The sequence below is a fragment of the Larus michahellis genome, chromosome 15 (genome assembly GCF_964199755.1).
Source record: "Larus michahellis chromosome 15, bLarMic1.1, whole genome shotgun sequence".
Taxonomy (NCBI): domain Eukaryota; kingdom Metazoa; phylum Chordata; class Aves; order Charadriiformes; family Laridae; genus Larus; species Larus michahellis.
The window spans coordinates 3,185,909-3,204,228 of record NC_133910.1 but is presented as its reverse complement, the minus strand read 5'-3'; the positions used below and the strand labels follow the sequence as shown (position 1 = coordinate 3,204,228).

At 52.5% G+C, this 18,320-nt stretch overlaps 1 protein-coding gene across 3 annotated transcripts in view; it reads right to left on the bottom strand.

Annotated features, from left to right (window-relative positions):
- Window positions 1-1,210: 1,210 nt before the first annotated feature.
- Window positions 1,211-18,320, bottom strand: part of PNPLA7 (patatin like domain 7, lysophospholipase) — a 137,552-nt gene continuing 120,442 nt past the window's right edge. For 2 of the 3 annotated variants that reach the window (XM_074609343.1, XM_074609345.1), the window contains 7 exons: window positions 17,870-18,018; window positions 16,213-16,365; window positions 13,390-13,497; window positions 8,015-8,099; window positions 3,313-3,416; window positions 1,906-2,031; window positions 1,211-1,804 (listed from right to left, as the gene is read on the bottom strand). In XM_074609343.1, coding sequence (XP_074465444.1) covers window positions 1,951-2,031; window positions 3,313-3,416; window positions 8,015-8,099; window positions 13,390-13,497; window positions 16,213-16,365; window positions 17,870-18,018 — 680 coding nt within the window. In that variant the 3' untranslated portion in view covers window positions 1,211-1,804; window positions 1,906-1,950. Of the gene's footprint in view, window positions 2,032-3,312; window positions 3,417-8,014; window positions 8,100-13,389; window positions 13,498-16,212; window positions 16,366-17,869; window positions 18,019-18,320 lie in introns of all 3 variants that reach the window. The other variant, XM_074609344.1, reaches the window with a different exon arrangement.

Sequence of the window (18,320 nt, the reverse complement as noted above, 5' to 3'; positions counted from 1 at the left end):
GAAAAGCAAAGCTCTAAGTTGTGCTGCTGCAGGAGATTTTCTCCTCGTGTGTTTGCTCAGAGCAGCTCTGCAGACCCAGGGCAGACAGGGCACGGTGGGCGCCCACCTGCACCCGCTCCCAGCCTTCCCAGGCCCGGCCCCAGCTTACGAGCCCTCCCCGGAACAGGCACCACCACCACCCTGTAACCAACCTCAACAGAAATTAAAGCTCTCCAGCCCAACAGGCAGCCTGTGCCAGCTGCTGGCGGCTCTGCCTCCACTTCAGAAACCACGCTTAGGTTTTCTTTAGAAGAATTAATGCTTTTCAATAGCAGGGAACAACCTCCAGCAACTGCAACATTTGCTGTACAATTGCATTAAGCAAAATCTGCACCAAAGATCTGGATGGTCCTCAGAAGGAAGGTCTCCAATGGCTTCTGGAGGGGCCTGGGGCCAGCGGGAGCTGCAGCCAGGCTGGGTGGTCTCGCCACGGGGAGCGCTGGGGTCTCTCTGCGAACAAAACACTGACCTGAGGCCCTGACACTTGAAAATACCATTTTGTGTCAGAGGAATGGGCTCCCTGGGTAAAGGCTGCACATTCACGGACACGATGGAGGAAAACACGATGCAGGGCGGGTAGAGAAGGAGAGCCTGTGCCACCAGAGGAGAGGAGGTTAAACGCGGAGAACAGGTCACATTTCACAGCATTTACGACCACCACGGTTCTCGGTGGTGCCACCAAATGCGTTTCTGGCCTCACGGTTGTTCTGCCCAGCTCTGGGTCATGCCTGGAGGCATCGCTGCCGGCTGCTGAGGCACATCAGAGGGCCAGGAGAGCTCAGCAAAGGAGGCAGCTCGGAGGAGCGTCTGCAGTGCCCTGGGCAGATGACAAACGCCCTCAAGGCAACAGCACCCAGAGCTAGCGCTGAGCAGAAGGGTTTACATAAAGCAAGAATGAGGTTGATTATCCGGCCATGAGGAACTATCGGCAACGACAGATGCGAGACAAGAAGAGCAAGCACCGGGGGACTTCTGAACACGGTCCAACTCACATCGACTGCCGCTGCCCTCGGCGGGGAAAAGCACTGGAGATTTCTTTCCAATACGCCGAGTGACTCCTGCTGGGGCGAGGAACCAAAGACGCGCGTGTTTCTTTGCAGGTCTGATATAAGCAGAGGCGAGTTGGGCTCTTAGTTGTTGACATCTTTCATCACAAAGAACCATGCAGACATTTCAATCCAGCAAAAGAACTTTATTTCACAGGGCAAGTACAGCCAAGTCGTGATTCCAGAGTTGCCCGGCAAGTGTCAGCTCCATGATCCGCCAGTAACTGTTCTGCTGATGGCTTGAGGATACGGGCTCTATAGCTAGCGTTCACGTTAATTGATTTCTTAGGTTTAGATTTCAAGTGAAATACATTCAAGACTTATTCCTGTCAGAGCACTGCTCACAAGTTCGTGGTTGAAAGTCACCGAGGAGTTAATTACGCCCTTACCTGATTCATATGAAAAGAAAGCAACGCTGCTGCTGCCACCCACCCACCTTTTTGGCGCACATCAGGACAATACCCCGCTGTTCTTTGGGCCTTCGCAGTAAAAACAGCGACCAGAAAATACAGCAGCAAAAATCAAGGCAGCGTTTAACTGCACGTTCCCAGCACGTTTCCCCTCTACCAGTCCCAGAGGGATAAATAACCGGCCGCTCACGCTGGCGCCTCGACGAAGGAGCGTGGCACCCACCAGCCACCCTTCGCGGCAGCTCCAAAGGGACTCGGGCGCGATGCAGACACCTGTGCTCAGTGCTGGCAGCTGAATGCCCCATCCCCCTGTCCGGAGAAGGACGAAAGCTTGCTTAATTTCAACTAGACGTTGTTTGGGGATTTTTTTTTTTTTTTAAATGTTTAATAAATGCGGCTGCTGTCAGTACCAACGGTTGTAGCTCTCAGCCGGCAAGGTCAGACTCTGCCCAGCGCTAGCCCGGCTCTCCCGTGCTGCTCGCCTGGCCGCCCACACTGGGGAGATTCCTGCGCTTTCTTATCTGCATGTCTTCATCCTGAGGGAGGGAAAAAAAAATACAAAAAAAAAAAATACAAATTCATTCTTCAGCATCCTCTGAGCTGGATAAAAATCTGTCCTCTTCCCCTCCACCCCTTCTTTGTCCACTAACCATTACCCACCAGCAATCAGCCCCACAAACAAAATCTTCACGCCATCGCTCCAGCTCCCCACTCAAGGCACTGAAGCCATCCTACACCCCCGCGTGGGCAGGCACCTTCCCGAACTGCTCGCGTGCTCCCACTGAGGAACTGCTCACGTCCAACGCAACAGACGGCTTCCCCTTGCAAACCTGCTGTCCGCGCTAGCCGGAGCAAGAGCAGGGGGGACACCACCCTCCCGAGCTTTGCTTCTTGGGCTGCGGGCAACGCCACGTGAAGTCTGGCCTCAGGGCAGGTTTTCCTCGGGGGGGACCTGAGGCCCCGCAGAATCAAACAGCTTTGGTTGGAAGGGAACCGCTGGAGGACATCATACAATTTCCTGCTCTAAGCAGGGCTGTCTCGCACGCTAGATCTGGCTCTTCAGGCATCTATTTGGTTTTCAGGTATCTGCAAGGATGGAGTTTCCACCGTCTCCCTGCACAGCCCATTGCAGTTCTCAGCCACGTTTCCTGGGAAATATTTTCCCTCTGTACCCAAGGAGGATTCCCTTTAGTGCCAGCTATGCCTGCCACCTCTCGTCTTTTTGCTGCACACCTCTGCTGCTGTCTTCTCCATCACCACCCAGCAGGCAGGTCCTCTCCTCCGCGCTGGAGAAAGTGGCTCCCTCAGCCCCTCCTCGTGCCGTACGTTCTCCAGCCCCGACCCCTCATGAGCAAACCCACCGAGCTGCGGGGCCAGGTTTTAACCGGGGCTGGGTTTTGCCCCACACAGCACCACTGTAAATGACTGACCTGAACAGGGTGAGCACGCGTCATTTAGTGCCCGTGCTACGCGAAAAGCAAACTTATTTCTGCACAGCCCTCATAGAATCATAGGTGTTGGGTGGGAAGGGACCTCTAAAGGGCATCTAGTCCAACCCCCCTGCAGTCAGCAGGGACATCTTCAACTCGATCAGGTCGCTCAGAGCCTCATCCAGCCTGGCCTTGAATGTCTCCAGGGATGGGGCCTCCACCCCCTCTCTGGGCAGCCTGGGACGATGTCTCACCACCCTCAGCAAGGCCCTTCCAGGTGCTTCTCTCAGAATCCTTCCCGACACCCCCGTCTCATGCCCACCGCACACCCTTCACACGCGACGCAGCGACGACGCAGGCACTGCCTGTTTGCTGGGCAGTTCGTACCGAGTCGGAGTCTTCTTCAACCTGGTTGCTTACGAAATCGATGTAATCGTCCTTCTGGTTGTCCAGAATTTCTTCCTCGTACTCAGTCTGGTAGTCTGACTCATCTAAAGAGAGAGGAGAGAAAACACACCGGTTTTAGCTAGCACTCGGAGAGGCAGAGAAACCCGGCAGAGGAAGGAGAGCTGTCTCCGTGGAGCACGGCGCAGGGCAGGGTGACTGCAGGACAATCGCTGAGCTCTGGGAACTGGGACCACTCAAACACAGGCAGCGGCTCTCCAAGCAGATCACAAAATAAACCGTGTGCTGTCTGTGAGTTGGTGGCCTGGAGCCCTCCAGAACCGACAAGAGCCTGGAGCAAGAGCAGTGAGATACAAACTGTCCACAATATTCTGGTGGCCGCCGGCCGCCCAGCCCAACGGGACACAAACGCTGGCAACAGGGAGATGCTCCCTGGTGAATGCTCTTCCCAGAATAGCTGCTGTCTCCCACCAGCTGTAAAATACCTCCAGAAGACAAGTCTGTGAGCTCCAGCCTCCCCTGGACGCATCAGTCCCAGGCCCACTGGAAAGAGGGACTCCCAGGCACAGGGCGAGCTCCTCCTGGTGCGGAGGTGACAGTTACCTGCCTCACCGCCTCTGGTCCACGGGGGACAGTGACATTTACACTCCCCTGCTCTCCCCAGGGGACAACCACCTGCTCTCTCCGGTAATCCAGCAGAGGAACGTCATTCAGGGAAGCGGAAGAACGTGCGCGGAGGCACAGCGGTCAGCAGCAGGACATGCCCCCAAGCCCCCAGCCCGCTCCCAAGGAGCGAGACACACCGGTGCCGGGTCGACCCCTCTCCCAGCACCTGGAGATCGCTGTAGGGTTTGTAAAAGAGAGCGGGAGAGTCACCTGCCAACAGCCCCCGCGCTCCCACGGCAGCTCAACGCTGACCCCCAGCCCCTGCCCCCCAGCCCCGGCCCCACGGCACGCGGGCAGCGGAGCAAAGCGAGCGGCAGATGGGCCACCTTCCCTCCGCACAGCTCCCGGCACGCCGGTTTTTTCACAAAGCGAGTTAAAACGGCAGAAAATGTTTATTACGTTTTTTTTTTGACACTAGGTTTTCCGCCACTTTCACGAGTTAACCCAAGGGCGCTTCGAGTTGCTGAAGCAATACCTGGTTTTCAGCCCACTGGTGAGGAAAGCGGCTCGTGTTTAAACCAGATTCTTGATTAAGTATTTCTTTTGGGAACAGTCAGTAGCATCTGCTCCGGGCTGAAGACAACAGCACAGTCTGTTCCACGGCGTTTTCTTCTAACGCAATAACTACAACCAACTGCTAGAACATTAGGATTAAAGACATTTGGGTTTTTATTATTTTTAATTATTTTTTTTTTTTTTCTGTGGATCAGAGAATTATCTTTAGTTTATACTAAAACCGCGACTGATGATCTTTGACAAAACACATCAGAGAAGCTGGGAACTCATCCGGACAGCAGCGGGTAGCACGAACAATGGTTTGCAGTTTACAGCTCCGATAAAACTGACTGCCGTCAAAACCAAACTCCTTGATTTTTCCAAGCGCTATTCAAGCATTTCACAGGTCTTTATACAGATACTAAAAACCAGGAGAAGGGCGTCCCCTCTCACGTCCTTCACGCGGCAGCCCCAGGTGCTGGAGGGCTAGAGGGGAGAGGAGAACAGAAGGTGGCCCTGCTGTCCCTAAACACCACCCTCCATCGCCCCCCTCGCGGCTGAGTGCCTGGGGCTCAAGGGGCTCCTTTATGCTACAAACTCCCCCAGGAGCATCAGGCAGGACCGAGGCCTCGGTGCCCCGCTCACCATGCCAGTGCCTGAACGCCGCAGTCGGAAAACGAGCCAGCGCAGAGGAGGTCACGGCAGGGAAAGGGTCCTGAGCACCATGAGGACAGGCTGAGAGAGCTGGGGGGGTTCAGCCTGGAGAAGAGAAGGCTCCAGGGAGACCTTCCAGCCCCTTCCAGTCCCTCAAGGGGCTCCAGGAAAGCTGGGGAGGGACTCTGGATCAGGGAGGGGAGCCATGGGACGAGGGGGAACGGTTTTAAACTGAAAGAGGGGAGATTGAGATGAGATTATTAGGAAGAAATTCTTTGCCGTGAGGGCGGTGAGCCCCTGGCCCAGGTTGCCCAGAGAAGCTGTGGCTGCCCCATCCCTGGAGGGGTTCAAGGCCAGGTTGGACGGGGCTTGGAGCAACCTGGGCTGGTGGGAGGTGTCCCTGCCCAGGGCAGGGGGTGGCACTGGATGATCTTTAAGGTCCCTTCCAACCTGAACCATTCCATGATTCTATGGTAACTATGCCCCTAGAGGGGTTTTGGGATTTCTCCCGCTTCAGCTGTATTGCCAGACCAGGGATTTGACACCACAACTAACATTTCTCTTTCAAATGGCTGTTCCTACAATTACTCTGCTACACAACCTGATGTCCTTCATCCATCGTGTGCAGTGAGTGTGTCACCTCACCTCACACCGAGAAACCTGGCCTTGGGGACATCGCTGCTTTCAAAAATAGGACATAAAACCTGCTGTGGGAAATCAGCCAAAAGCCTGCGCAACTTTGGTCCTCAGAAATCCCTTACGGGTGGGAGTGTGACCAGAGCCGCATCTGAGCCACCCTCGGAGGATGGCATCTGTGCTCCCCTGGCCACGGCCACGGCTACATAAAATGCAATTACAGCTGAATAAAGACAGAAAATCCCAGTTGAGGAAGCGTTTGGATGCAGAACAAGAGCGCGGACACACATACCGCAGTGGCTCAGCTCAGTGAAAACGAGCTTCTGCTCTGCTGCAGCCGCCTCCCGACCTGCTCCCCGGCAGCGCAGGTACCCGCGTCCAGCGCAGGGCTCTGCCCAGCTTCCCTCTCCTCGCTCCTTCCCCAGCGACACGCTCCCTTTGTGGTTGTTTTCTAATGGTTTCAATCACTGCTCTCAGTTTGCTCAAGAGCAGAGAAGAGACTTCGCTGCCGTTTCCCCCCAGAGAAGATGCGGCTCCTGACCCGGAGGCTCCGCCAGCCTCCGCCCGTCCGGGCCTTTCACCCTTGGTACCGACGCTTCCCCCTTCTCCCAGTCAATCCCAACGCGATCACTGTCATTTTCTTTCTTCGGAACAACATTATTGACACAATTTCTCCACCCGGCCTGAGCCCTGCAGTATGCTGTCAGGACAGGCAGAGCCCTTTAAAACCCTGTGGTCCGAGATCTCGCTCAGGAAGGGAATTCCAGGGAGAAAAAAAAAAGGTTTCCCCTTTTGATAGTGCCGTTTCACAGCCAGGCTACCAAGCACGACCCTGTCTTCTTTCTTACGTGGGACAGAAGCAGTCAGACCATCTTCAGGAGCAGACAAACCCAAAGGCTCGCCAGCGCGTAGGAGGAGCCATCTGACAGCCACGCGGCCGCTGCCAGGAGCGGTCACCCTCCACCTGAGCTCCCCTCGGTGCAGACCCTTCCCCCATCGCTCCAGACACTCTTCAGCAGAGGGGACGCCATCCTGGAGGCACCGAGGCGATGCCACCAGAGGAGTGCCCTTACAGCCCCTGCTCACCAAAAAACAGGCCAGGTCCCCGCGGGCGGCGCGTGGAGCCACCCACAACCCCAATACAAAAGGTCCTTCCAGATACGGCCCCCACACGCCCGACACTCTCCTGCCATCCTCCCCCCTCCTCCGGAGCCTCCACAACCAACAGCCTCCAGTGTCCGTGAGCAGCACGTGGCACCTGCCCACCCCCTCCCCAGTGCCCCACGCAAACAACGTCTCTCAGCCCAAAATCTGCCACATCTGCTCTCGGAGAGACGTGTCTCTTGGTCACACTCGCGTTCATGGCCTCACCCCACAGAAGCGGGTCTTCCTAATGGGGGCGAGTAATCGGAAACTATATAAAGGCAGAAGATCCGTCCCAGTACACTGGTTACACCTTAGCAGGTCTCAATGCCTGCGCCTTAAATCACCATGTTACATGAACTCTTCGTTCCTATTCACAATGGCTGTTTCAGCCACGTTTGATTAATATTTTCTTCATAAGGCATATGATTGCAATTAGCATTTCAAATTACCACAGGGACAGCTCTCCAAACAGTCACAGATGGGAGCGCTGCTAACTTTAGATTTCCCTCTGCAGGAGCAAGGAATGGGGAGGAGGGGGAGAGACTGTTTATAAAGAGCTCCAGAGCCGGTGAAACGCTCGGAGATTTCAGGCCTGCAAAGCTCTCGTCCCTTTTGGTAAGTGACTTTGGGCACAGACGTACAGGAACGGTGGCGCAGGGCACGGCTGAGGCACCCGAGTGCCTCCGCGTGAAGACGGGGAGCCGTTACCTGTTCCTCGTCAGCTGCCCCGTGCTCCCCGTAACGGGAGAGTGCAAAAAGCAACGGAGCCAGTGAGTCACTGCAGATCCCACTCGCTCGGCAGGAGCTTCCAACTCCCAGCCTCTCCGAGAGCGGGGACACGGAGGGTTGAGCTCGGGCTCAGCTGCGGGCAGAGGCTGGGGATGGAGCCGGGGGGGACAAGGGACAGCCCGCCACTGCCAGCTCTGCTCGGCAGGCTCCGGAGCCGGCAGCTCCAGCCCTGGATCATCACAGCGTGCAGCTGCAGGGGTGTTAGAGGAAAGCAGGGAGAGCAGGAGGAGCGAGCAGCCGGCCCTGCCTCCCTGCCCTTCCCGAGGCTTCCGCAGCCCCGGCCGCAATCCCCACTCACCGTCTGCCACGGGGGCCTTCACGGGCTCGATCCTGGACACGATTTCTGCCAGGTCCGTAAAAGAGGTGGTGGGACAGGTCACGTTCTGAAACACAGCATTATGGTTTAGGGATGTTAACAAATATACACTAAAAAAATCCAAACATTTTTATCATATAAAAATAACATTGAACAGACAGAAAGCTCCGGACACACAAATTCCCCACTTTTGCCCCCTCAAAAGCCATTACTCATCGACAAGTAATTCACAGAGCAGCTCTCCTGACGTAGGTCTGGTGGCAGAGACGGGATTCCCAAGTGCAAACCATGGGACGACCTCTAATGGCCCCTTCTCCATCCGTGGACAAGAAGCCTTATTAAAAATTAAGCAAACTACAGAAAAGACCGGAAAGACAGGAACCGGAGGGCCTGGACGCCGTGACAGACAGTGCTTATTTCACTTGTGTATTTTCCATTCCCATTTCTTTATAAGAGGGACTGGCTGGGCCAGGTGCAGCCCCCAGGGAGCTCTCGCCTCCCCTCGGGAGGAGGAGAAGGGGCTGCCGTGCGTCGGCGGGACACCGCACGTGGTCCAGCCCTGAGCCTGCAGCGATGCCACGGGGGGTGCACGGACAGGCACCGGCGTGACCAGGACCCACCCGGGAACCCGGAGGTGCCGCCGTGAGCAAGAGACTGAGGTACGTGGTCCGCCCACAAGGAGAAATATTTCCCCACTGTCATTCCTCTTTTCAATACACCCTTTCTATTTTCACTCCGTCTCACCCAAGCAGTGGGCTGAGTGTTCTCTATTTTGAGAAGTTCCCTGCTCCAGTTTCTCCTCCAACAAAACCCAACTTTGGCATTTAAGATCCGTTTTGGTCTTCCCACGTGCCATGCCGTGAGCAGCCCTACCTGCCTCCTCGGGGCCAGGCACAAGGGCACCAGATGGAAACCTCAACACCTCTCACCTTTTTTTTTTTTTTTTTTTTTTTAAAACCAGTGATTTTAATTAGTACGACAGCAACCCCCACCCCAGAGGAGAGACGGGGAAGAGCTGGCAGGGGGCTTGTTACCAGCACTTGGGCTGCCGGGAATTGCTGCGACAGCCGTCTTTCTGTACACCCAGGCCTGGCCCCGTGCTTCCAGCCAGGGCAGGTTCCTAACACCGGGTTTTTATGAGCAATTCTTTGCTCTTGTGGCAAGAGCACTGATCCTATGAATCACACAGCCCCTGCGGGGGTCACAGCAGAAGCCCATTACAGCTGCAGCAGATCGCTCTCGGTTGACCTTTAATCCGTAACGGACTTTTGATGTAATTTAGTACAGCTAAAGCGAGGTGCGGATCCAGGACAAACAGCTGGTGGGGAGCGGTGGACAGAGAAAAGCCCAGAGGGAATTAAAAAATACCTGTATGAAATGGAACAGCAGTCGCTTAGGACACACGCTTTAAAATATAAAGTCAGGAAGCTCAGAAGCTCGGTGTGACCATTAAGGAACCGTCAAGAAGGGTGAGTCAGTCCTGTCTCATTTCGAACATCCGACCTGAATGGTCCCAGTGAAGCGTTTGCAGAAGGCTGTTCCCCGGGATGGGGGGTGGGGAAAAAAAAAAAAGCATCTATAACTTCATTTTGTGCCATATGACTAAGAGAGGGATAGATACACACTCCGTGCCCCAAGCAGACACAGCAGTGTTGGAGGCAATGGCCCATACTCCGAAAAGGTGGGCTCTCACCGCGCGGACGAAGAGCTGGACGCAGCGCTGGGGCAGCCACGCGGCCTCGGGAGCGCGGGGACCGGCTTTGCCGGGGGTGGGGGCGGGGACCAAAGTCCCGGGGCACTGCACCAAGAGCCGAACAAAACCCTGCAGCGACCCTCGCCAAAAGGTGCTTCAGGAAAACCAGCATCAGCTGCCGTGGTCCCGCAGGGGAGCTGCGAGGACAGAGGAGTCGGAAGGGCAGCGTAAGGGTGACTGTACGCGCGGGAGCATCCGTTCGGGGCGCTGACACCGGGACGATCCCCGCGTACGCCTGTTGGAGGACGCTGCGGAGGCAGCTGCACCCCAAGGTCTTAGCACTGGAACGCGACTGGTGGGGAACCAGGTGCCTTCCCACGCTCGTCTGACGCTTTGCAAACAGGAATTTAACATTTAAGCACTTCCTCTTACTGCTTTTAAGGACAAAACCACACTCCCATCGGTGAACACAAGGCAGAGAAGTGTCTCAGATTCATTTGAAACCTACTCTAAAACCTTTCTGCTGCCTTTTCTTTTTTTTTTTTTTCCAAGGAGGAAAGTATTCTCTTCGGCACAATCTTTATTAAATAAATTAGAGGAGAAAGACAGTTACTATTGTAGTCTGCTAGGTTATATTTAGCTTTGACTAGGAATAACACTTCAGTAGACAAAACTTCCCCGAGGAGATCCAATTAACGGCATTGCGTTATTCTGCGCTGGGGAAGAGCAAGGGCTGCTCAGGTGAAGTTTAGGTAAGGTGCCTGTTGTTTGTGTCTTCAGTATTTGCATTTCTGAGACAAGATAAACAGTGATAGAATGATGAAAGCAAAGGAAAAGTATCTAAATGATTAAATATCGGGAGTTTTAAAGTAAAAAATTCAGTGCTCACAACATGGAAACAAGATGATAAGAAGCCGCGCTCAGCGCTCAGATGTTGAACACTCCAGAAATAGCTGAAGAACTAAAACATACAGAGGATCAAACCTTCGCTAATGAAAGGCAAGTTAAAAATATCAGCTGTTATCCTTGGAAGACAGCAGAGCTAAGGGACTTAGTGACTCTAATGGACTAAGAAAAAAACAACAACAACAAAAAAAAAAAGATAAAACACCCCAGTGGGAACCTGCAATACTTGTTATTTTGTAGAAAGACATCTACTGAAACAAAAGACAGGTGAAAAAAATGTCGGTTTTTACTGGACGCGAGAGTTTTCAGTGGAAGAGCAGGAGACCTCCCAGGTCCCGGGGAGCAGAGCCTGGCGCTGAGCCTTAGCGGCACTTTGGGGAACGCACAAAGCTGACGGTTCCGGCTCCATAACCCAGGCAGTTTGTTGAGTCACTCTCCTGAACCCATTCTTCTCACACCCTTGGTGGCTCAGCGATCAGCACGCTCTGCCTTGTTATCAAGTGCCCACACGGAACTGCAACGCCAGGCTCTGTCTACCATGAGTACGTGACATATTTGATCTCTGGGGCCACAAAAACCAGGGCAGGTTGGGATAAATGTTCAACATGCTGCTCGAGGCACAGCTGCCAAACCATGATTTAACTGAAATATTAGCCTGGATTACCGTATCCCATAGAATGGGCAATTTTAAAAGAAGTCTTCTTTAAAAAGAGGCATTTGTTACAGCAATTAATGCGTTTGAGCTCGTTACCAGTTGGTGATAAAAGTTAGAGGATGAAATAGGACATATAAGCATTTCTGATGCTTATAAGGGAGAAAATAAGCAGTTTTCTCTCCCCTGGCTTCTCCTGATGACTATTCTTAGACTATTCTTACACATAAACACACACAGACCAGCTTGAAACTGCTCTGAACACACGGCGTCAGGGGCAGAATGGGACCCGTCTTCTGCAGCTCAGACGACTGCAGCTCCTAGGCCAGGTCCTCTTCCCAGTGAGAAATAACAAGCTGATGAGTTTTGGGGCTCCTGGGCTCACTGGCTCGTTTCCCATAAAGCCCAGTCCCTCGGTGCTCTGCCACGGCCACCCACCCTGCCAGGGAGCTCGGGTGGGATTCATCTGACGCCTGAAGCCATCGGCACTAGTTCCCTTGGCTCCCTTCACGCGGCCGGAGCCGAGGGCGCCATTCGTCTTATCCCAGTGGAGCCATTCCCATTTCACCAAGCGACTCACACCCGACAGAGGCTCATCTCTCGCCAGTGACAAATTGAGGTTGAGGGCAACTAGCTCAGCTGTGGGCACCATCCACGCCTCGACTGCCGGGCTCACGTCCATCCCCGCAAGTACTGCCCTTCCTCACGCCACCTCCCTCCTAGCGAAAGTGCTCGACCACCGACGTCGAAGAGCCGCAAATCCTCAATGTCATTTTTCACCTCTATTGACTTTCCTTCCCGAGGCCCACTACAGTTATGATACATTTTGGCAATCACTTAAATTATTACTGCTCATTTCCCCATCTCTAGAAGACGATAAAGATGAATTGCTGGGTGAAACATGAAGCTTCTGTAGCACTTGGGTTTTAAATCAGAGGAATTCAAAGAAGGGTGAGGATAACAAGCCAGTATTTTATAATACTGTACCCAAGTCCTCAAAAAGTTGATAACTGTTTCTTAAAAACAGCTGAAAACTTCCCCGCCAAGACGTTCAGTCAGCCCAGGGACTTACGAACCAACTCGAGAAGCTGACCTCAATCCTTAAACTGCAAACCCAAGAGAATTTTATCCTACTTTTAAGTAGAAATCTTAACGGGACTGGACCCACACAGCAACACTATGTAGCCTGTAGATAATCAGGCATTTACCAAACCGCACACGAACTGCTGGGGGTGTGAAGTGGGCAGAGCGAGGTGCGTGGAACCCGGTGCCTCGGCAGCGCCGCAAGATTCCGCGGAGCCACAGTGACGGCTCTACCGAATGTCTTTTCTAATAGAGGAGTGAGGAAGAAAAGCAACAAAGGAAGAAATCTATGGCTTTGCAGGGATTTTAACTCCTGGCTAAAAACGCATCTCCAGCAAGGGTTTAATCCAGGTTTTCTGGAAGCATCTGAGCACCTCAGCAATGGCTGAGATCAATACCAGCCATCCCCATTCTCATCCTCCGAGACGAGCATCGGGCAGCTGGTGGGAGAGCGCCACTGCTCCGGCAGACCAGCTTCTAGTCGCAAGAACAACATCCAGGCACCACCGAAAGTTTGCGGCACAAGAATAAATGAAAAATAATTCTTAGGGAGTTACTCGTTCCTACCCAGCATTACGCAGGGAGGCAGAGGCCACAGGCGCGTGCAAACGATGGGCGCAAATGTGGCCCATCGCCCGACACCACGGACCATCCTCTCTCGCAGGACCTGCTCAGCCAGCAGCTTTTAGCGCCCTCAGGACTGCCCAGGCACCCCGGGAAGAGACGAGAAAGCCGGGCGTGTAAACGCGTATGCGTCGGTGGCGCCTCTCAGACAACGCTGGTTACTGGTGAGCATCCTGCCTTCCTTCGAGGACAGTCGTGTTGTGGGTGATTCCAGGTTCTGAGAAACGGAGTATGCTTTTTTTTTTTTTTGCCTAAAATACAGTTTTAACTAATGCACGCATGCTCACAATAAGGACTTGAGGCAATCGATCATTCTCCTTCCCACCCCGGCGCAGCAGCCCGCAACCCGGCGTGCGTCAGTAGCTCTGCCAGAACAGCGCATTTGAACCCAACACTTACATCAGTTTTGGATTTGCACGTCTCTTGCCTGTCTTTTAGCATCTTGTCAAGGACTCCACTCCTGCACCAGACATTAAATACCGTTTTCCCGTGCTGATATCCCACTTCCTGGAAAAAAAAAAATAAAAAAATTAATAGCTACAAAACCATTATGTCACATTTTTTGCAAACCAGCAGGAAATCCAGAGGTCCACCCCAAAGCCAGGATGTACTTGCGCTACCTTCCAGCTCCACAAGCTGTTCAGCCTAAGAATTAAGGGAACGATTAAGCAAACAAGGTGCTATTTTAAGTCCAAATGCTAACTTGCCCTTTGACCCCAGGGTATGCAATGAAAAGTGCCACCTGACACAACTATTTTTACAGCAGCGGCTTCGCGCAGGCTGCTCGCGGAATAACGCCGTATAAAGAGAAGCTTAGGGCGCCTACGGATACACCCTTCCAGTACTGGCTCTTTCCTTGGAAGAAGGTAACACCACACATTCATTTGTGTCTTCTCCCCTCTTGGCTCAAGAATAGCCAAGAAAAGAAAACTTTTCTAGCAAAAAAAAAGTTACCGTAGGGCAGCCGGCTCCAAAATCGCTTGCAGTAAGTTAAGGCAGACAGCACCGAACATGCAAGCGCCAGTTTGCCGGAACAGAAAGGATGGATAATGGCAACACCAAACCCACAAACTCCACATCCCTCTAATTTAACAGTATAAAGTATCTGCACTTGGAACAATAACATTAGGATGGAAACACCAGAAAAAATAAACCCATTGCTCCAAGTTTTCCTCTTTTTCTAACAAGACGGTAGAAACTGTGTTGAAAAATCAAATGGAAAGGACAGAGCAACAGGTGCCGGGAGCGCTGGATCCTGTTTCCAGCTCTGGCGCTGGCAGCACGCACTAAACCTCCGGGCGCATGAAGCCCCGAGTGCTGGAAGCAGCCCCGGCCGAGCTGGCACCGTCTCTCCGCTGGTTTCTGGACCGGGGTTCAAAACACGGCAGGCGCTCGGGCTGGAATTCACCTCTCGGAATCCGTCGCAGCTTCTCGGCCCAGGGTGGATGCGGTTGCTCGGGAGGAAAAGGGACCTGACAGCTCTACAGCCGGCTGGGTCAGCCTGCTCCAACATAACCGCGAGAACCGGAGCTTTGGGAAGTGACACGCAGCCGACTTACCGCTCTAGGAGATACAGAAGAGGAGTTTTGACAAGAGGAGGGGATTTGGGGATTTTTGTTCTTTTGAACGTGCTGGTTATACGGTGCCCATTTCTATTTTCTGTAAAATCCAGGTACACAGCTGAAATAAAAAACCCCACTACTTCATAGCCTCTAACGGCAAAGGAATGCCCAGGATGCCCTTTCCTTTAAGGTCAGCACAGTTTAAATCTTCCCTGTGGACAGAAGTTATTTAGCTGTGCTGCAGGGAATGAAGGTCCAGGAGGGTGCTACCCTCCGCACCCGCAGCCTCTCGGGCCAAGGACTTGCTCACAGAAAGTGACGTCTTTGAGAAACTGCACTTTTCTCGAGTTTTATTCCACTGAGAAAAAAATGTGCCTGGCGTCTTTAAATCTCTTTAACGACATCAAATTAGACAGACGATGATGTGACAGCTTACGGTCTGTCACTGTGATGAACTACCAGACCCCTCCATCGAGGTTTTCGAAACGGCCAGTCACTCCATCTAGCGAAGGATATTATTTATCAGCGAAGTCTTAGATCCACCCTTGCAGACAGCACTGTTTGCCCAGGAGCTGAGAGACACCAAATATCCTTGAGAAAATATTTATACTGGGGAAATCAGCCGGTGGTTTGGAATAGCTGCAGTCCTAAGGACCCTCCCAAATGCAAATGTGCAGGGCTTAGTGGTATTACTGGTTTTGTTTAGTATTTGTAAGACGGTATTAGAGAAATCAACCTGCAGCCTAATGTAGGTTCTCACTATGTCTATAAGGAAGATCAACTTAAAGGAAAATTGGCGGAGGTTGGGTTTTTTTTCCCAACCCAGGAGAAGAGCAAAGCCGTGCAGAAATACCTGAAAATGCAAGATGCCTGCATGGCTGAAGGAGGCGAAGAATGGAAAAAGACAGTAAAATAACTTCCTCGACAAGAGACAACGGGCCAGAATTGCTATCATTAGCTCAGCCCGGGCAGAGACGTTTTTTGCTGCGAATGCTGAATTCTGTCACTAAGACAATTCAACTGCACATCTGGAGGCGGTTCCCCCCGTGCTGGTTCCTGATACACAGACAAAACTAAATCCCAGAGACGTGTAACCTGGTCCTACCCTTTTTCCAACGCCCTTCCACTGACATTGGTGCCATTTTCCTGATACTCTATCAGGTGCAGAGGAATTGCGGACGACATGTTTTATTAATAGAAGTGTTGAAACGTTAACCGAGCCGGATATTTTAGCATGTTGCCCTCCATTTCAGTGATTCACGGCCTCCCCTACAGACTTCTTCAAATCTTTCATGCGACAACAAGCCACATAACAAAGGGAGGGAAATGACACCATTTGACAAACCCCAACCGCCCAAAGCAGCTCAGACACCCAAGAGTTTTTACCAAGCAGCTGAGCAAGAATTGTCGTGAAACACAGCGAGGCAACTGATCCCTTCGCAGCTCATTATACAATCAAGATTACTGACTCGATTTCTGCTGTTAATCCAACCTCACAGCCATGACATCATCCCACAGCATTATTTAGCGTCAATTATTCACCCTGTGCCAACTGACTTCCCTTACCCTCCAACAGCTTAGGCACTAATTAGCGCCACAAGCCCGCAGATTTCTGCGGAAGGGCAATCCGGGGGAGCTGCCTTCCCCAGGAGGCACTTACACAGATTTCATCGAATTTCCCGAAGTCGAGGGTTCTGTAGCGGTCGATGGGCGGCCGGATGTACTCGCAGTAATCGCTGTTCTTCACCATCTCCAGCTGCCGCACACAGCAGACGTACGCGAGCCGCGTCTGGATCTCTGCCATGTTCAGCACCTGCCGAGGAGGCCAGACGCACCACTCAGGGTTAATTCAGAAATTTCATTTCGGAATACCTTCTGTATTCAGAATGGAGAAAAAGCAAGTTATCTATCCTTTTTTTTTTTTTTTTTTTTGCCCAGGAGCACACAAAAGCCTGCTGAGGCCTTCACACACCAGCAGCTCCATCTGTTTCCCAGGCAGTGTGGACAGGTAGCCAACGAGTCTCCATAACCTGCCGCAGAAAGGGAATTGCCTTCAAACGTATTTCTGCGGTTCAAGGCTGAACTGAGTCTTTCATTCCAGAATACAGCGGTACCTTGAGAGAGAGATCTGTGCCGAGGCGAGAGGGACACAGTGATTCTCACGGCAGAAATCAGTGATGATCTCTACAGTACCAGGGCCGAGATTTCGCAGAATGGTTGAGGTCAACAGGGACCTCTGGAGATCATCTGGTCTAACCCAGTCCAACCCTCCTGGCTCAAGCAGGGTCAGCTGGGGCAGGTTGTCCAAGACCACGTCCAGCTGAGCTTTGAACATCTCCACAGATGGAGACACTACGATCTCTCTGGTTGGCCACTCTTTCACCACCCCAGAAAAAAAAAAAAAAAAAAAAAAAAAAGCCTCTTCTGGTGTTCAGAAGGAATCCCATGTTTCCATCTGTGCCTATTGCCATTTGGGCAGTTGAAATATTTCACTGGGCACCTTTAGAGAAGAGTCAGGGTCTTCCATTTTCCCCACCAAACACTCCCACTGCATGCTGGGAGGAGTGTGGCCAACCCTGCCAAGGCACAGCAGGGCACTCCACAGCGGCGCCAACTCCAAAAGGCCACTTCTCAGGGACACCAGGCCTTTTCGGGGAAGGGAGTTATCACAGAGAAAAACTTTAGATTACAGAGCAGTACCCACAGTTTGTAGGATTTTCCGCAGCTTCGGGAAGTGCAAGCAAGTATTTAACGTCCAATTCCAACAGGGGAATGCGTTAGTTGTGGTTGGGAGGGAAGAAGAAACAACAGTATTCACTTGGGGAACAGCTGCAGAGCCAGATAATTTAGGAAATGCAGAATAAGTAACAGAGTTGGCCTGACTGCATGCAACACGGGGGAAAAAAACCCAAGCATGCTCTGCAGCCCCACGTTTATCAGTAGTGGTAAAGTTAATTACTGCCTAGCACTAAAATCTCCCTAAATCGAGACTTCAGAGATATATAGGATAGAAACCCTCAACTGGACAAAGTTACTACTTTTGTTGGTAAAATTTGTAAATCCTGACCTTATCAAAACTTAATGCACCTCTAAGAAAAGGTTTCTTTGCTCTAACAATTCTACTATCGCTTTCCCAGACAGGGGCCCTCCCATGTCACTGCCTTTCCTTTGGTGTCAGGGCACTGCTCAGCTGTCCACGGTGAGAGCTCAAACCAAAGGACAACAGTCTGTGACCAGGCTCATTCCCTGAAGGAACACGGGGATGCTTCCTGCTCCGGCCATAAAACCAGCTGCCATTTCAATATAGTCTACAATACCTTCACTTTCTCGGCCAGTGGATTCCACCTCTTCCAGAGCAGCCACCAGCCCGACAAGCAGTCGCCGTAGTTGGTGAGGTCTGTCTCATCCCGGCTCCCCACGTCGATCGCAATCACCACCTTCGCACCCATGGACCTCGCGACATCAGCTGGTGGGAAGGAAGGTCGTATCAGTACCAGCGCTGCCGACCCTGGGGCTGCTCAGCCAGAGTTTACGGACCTACAGCTAGGGAGCGTATAACCCAACATCGTACCTACCACGAGCGTCTCTGAAGAGCCTCAGATATCAACAGGTTGAAACAGTTGGGGGGGTTCAGCCTGGAGAAGAGAAGGCTCCGGGGAGACCTTCCAGCCCCTTCCAGTCCCTGAAGGGGGCTACAGGATGGATGGGGAGGGACTCTGGATCAGGGAGTGTCATGACAGGACACAGGGTAATGGCCTCAAACTGGAG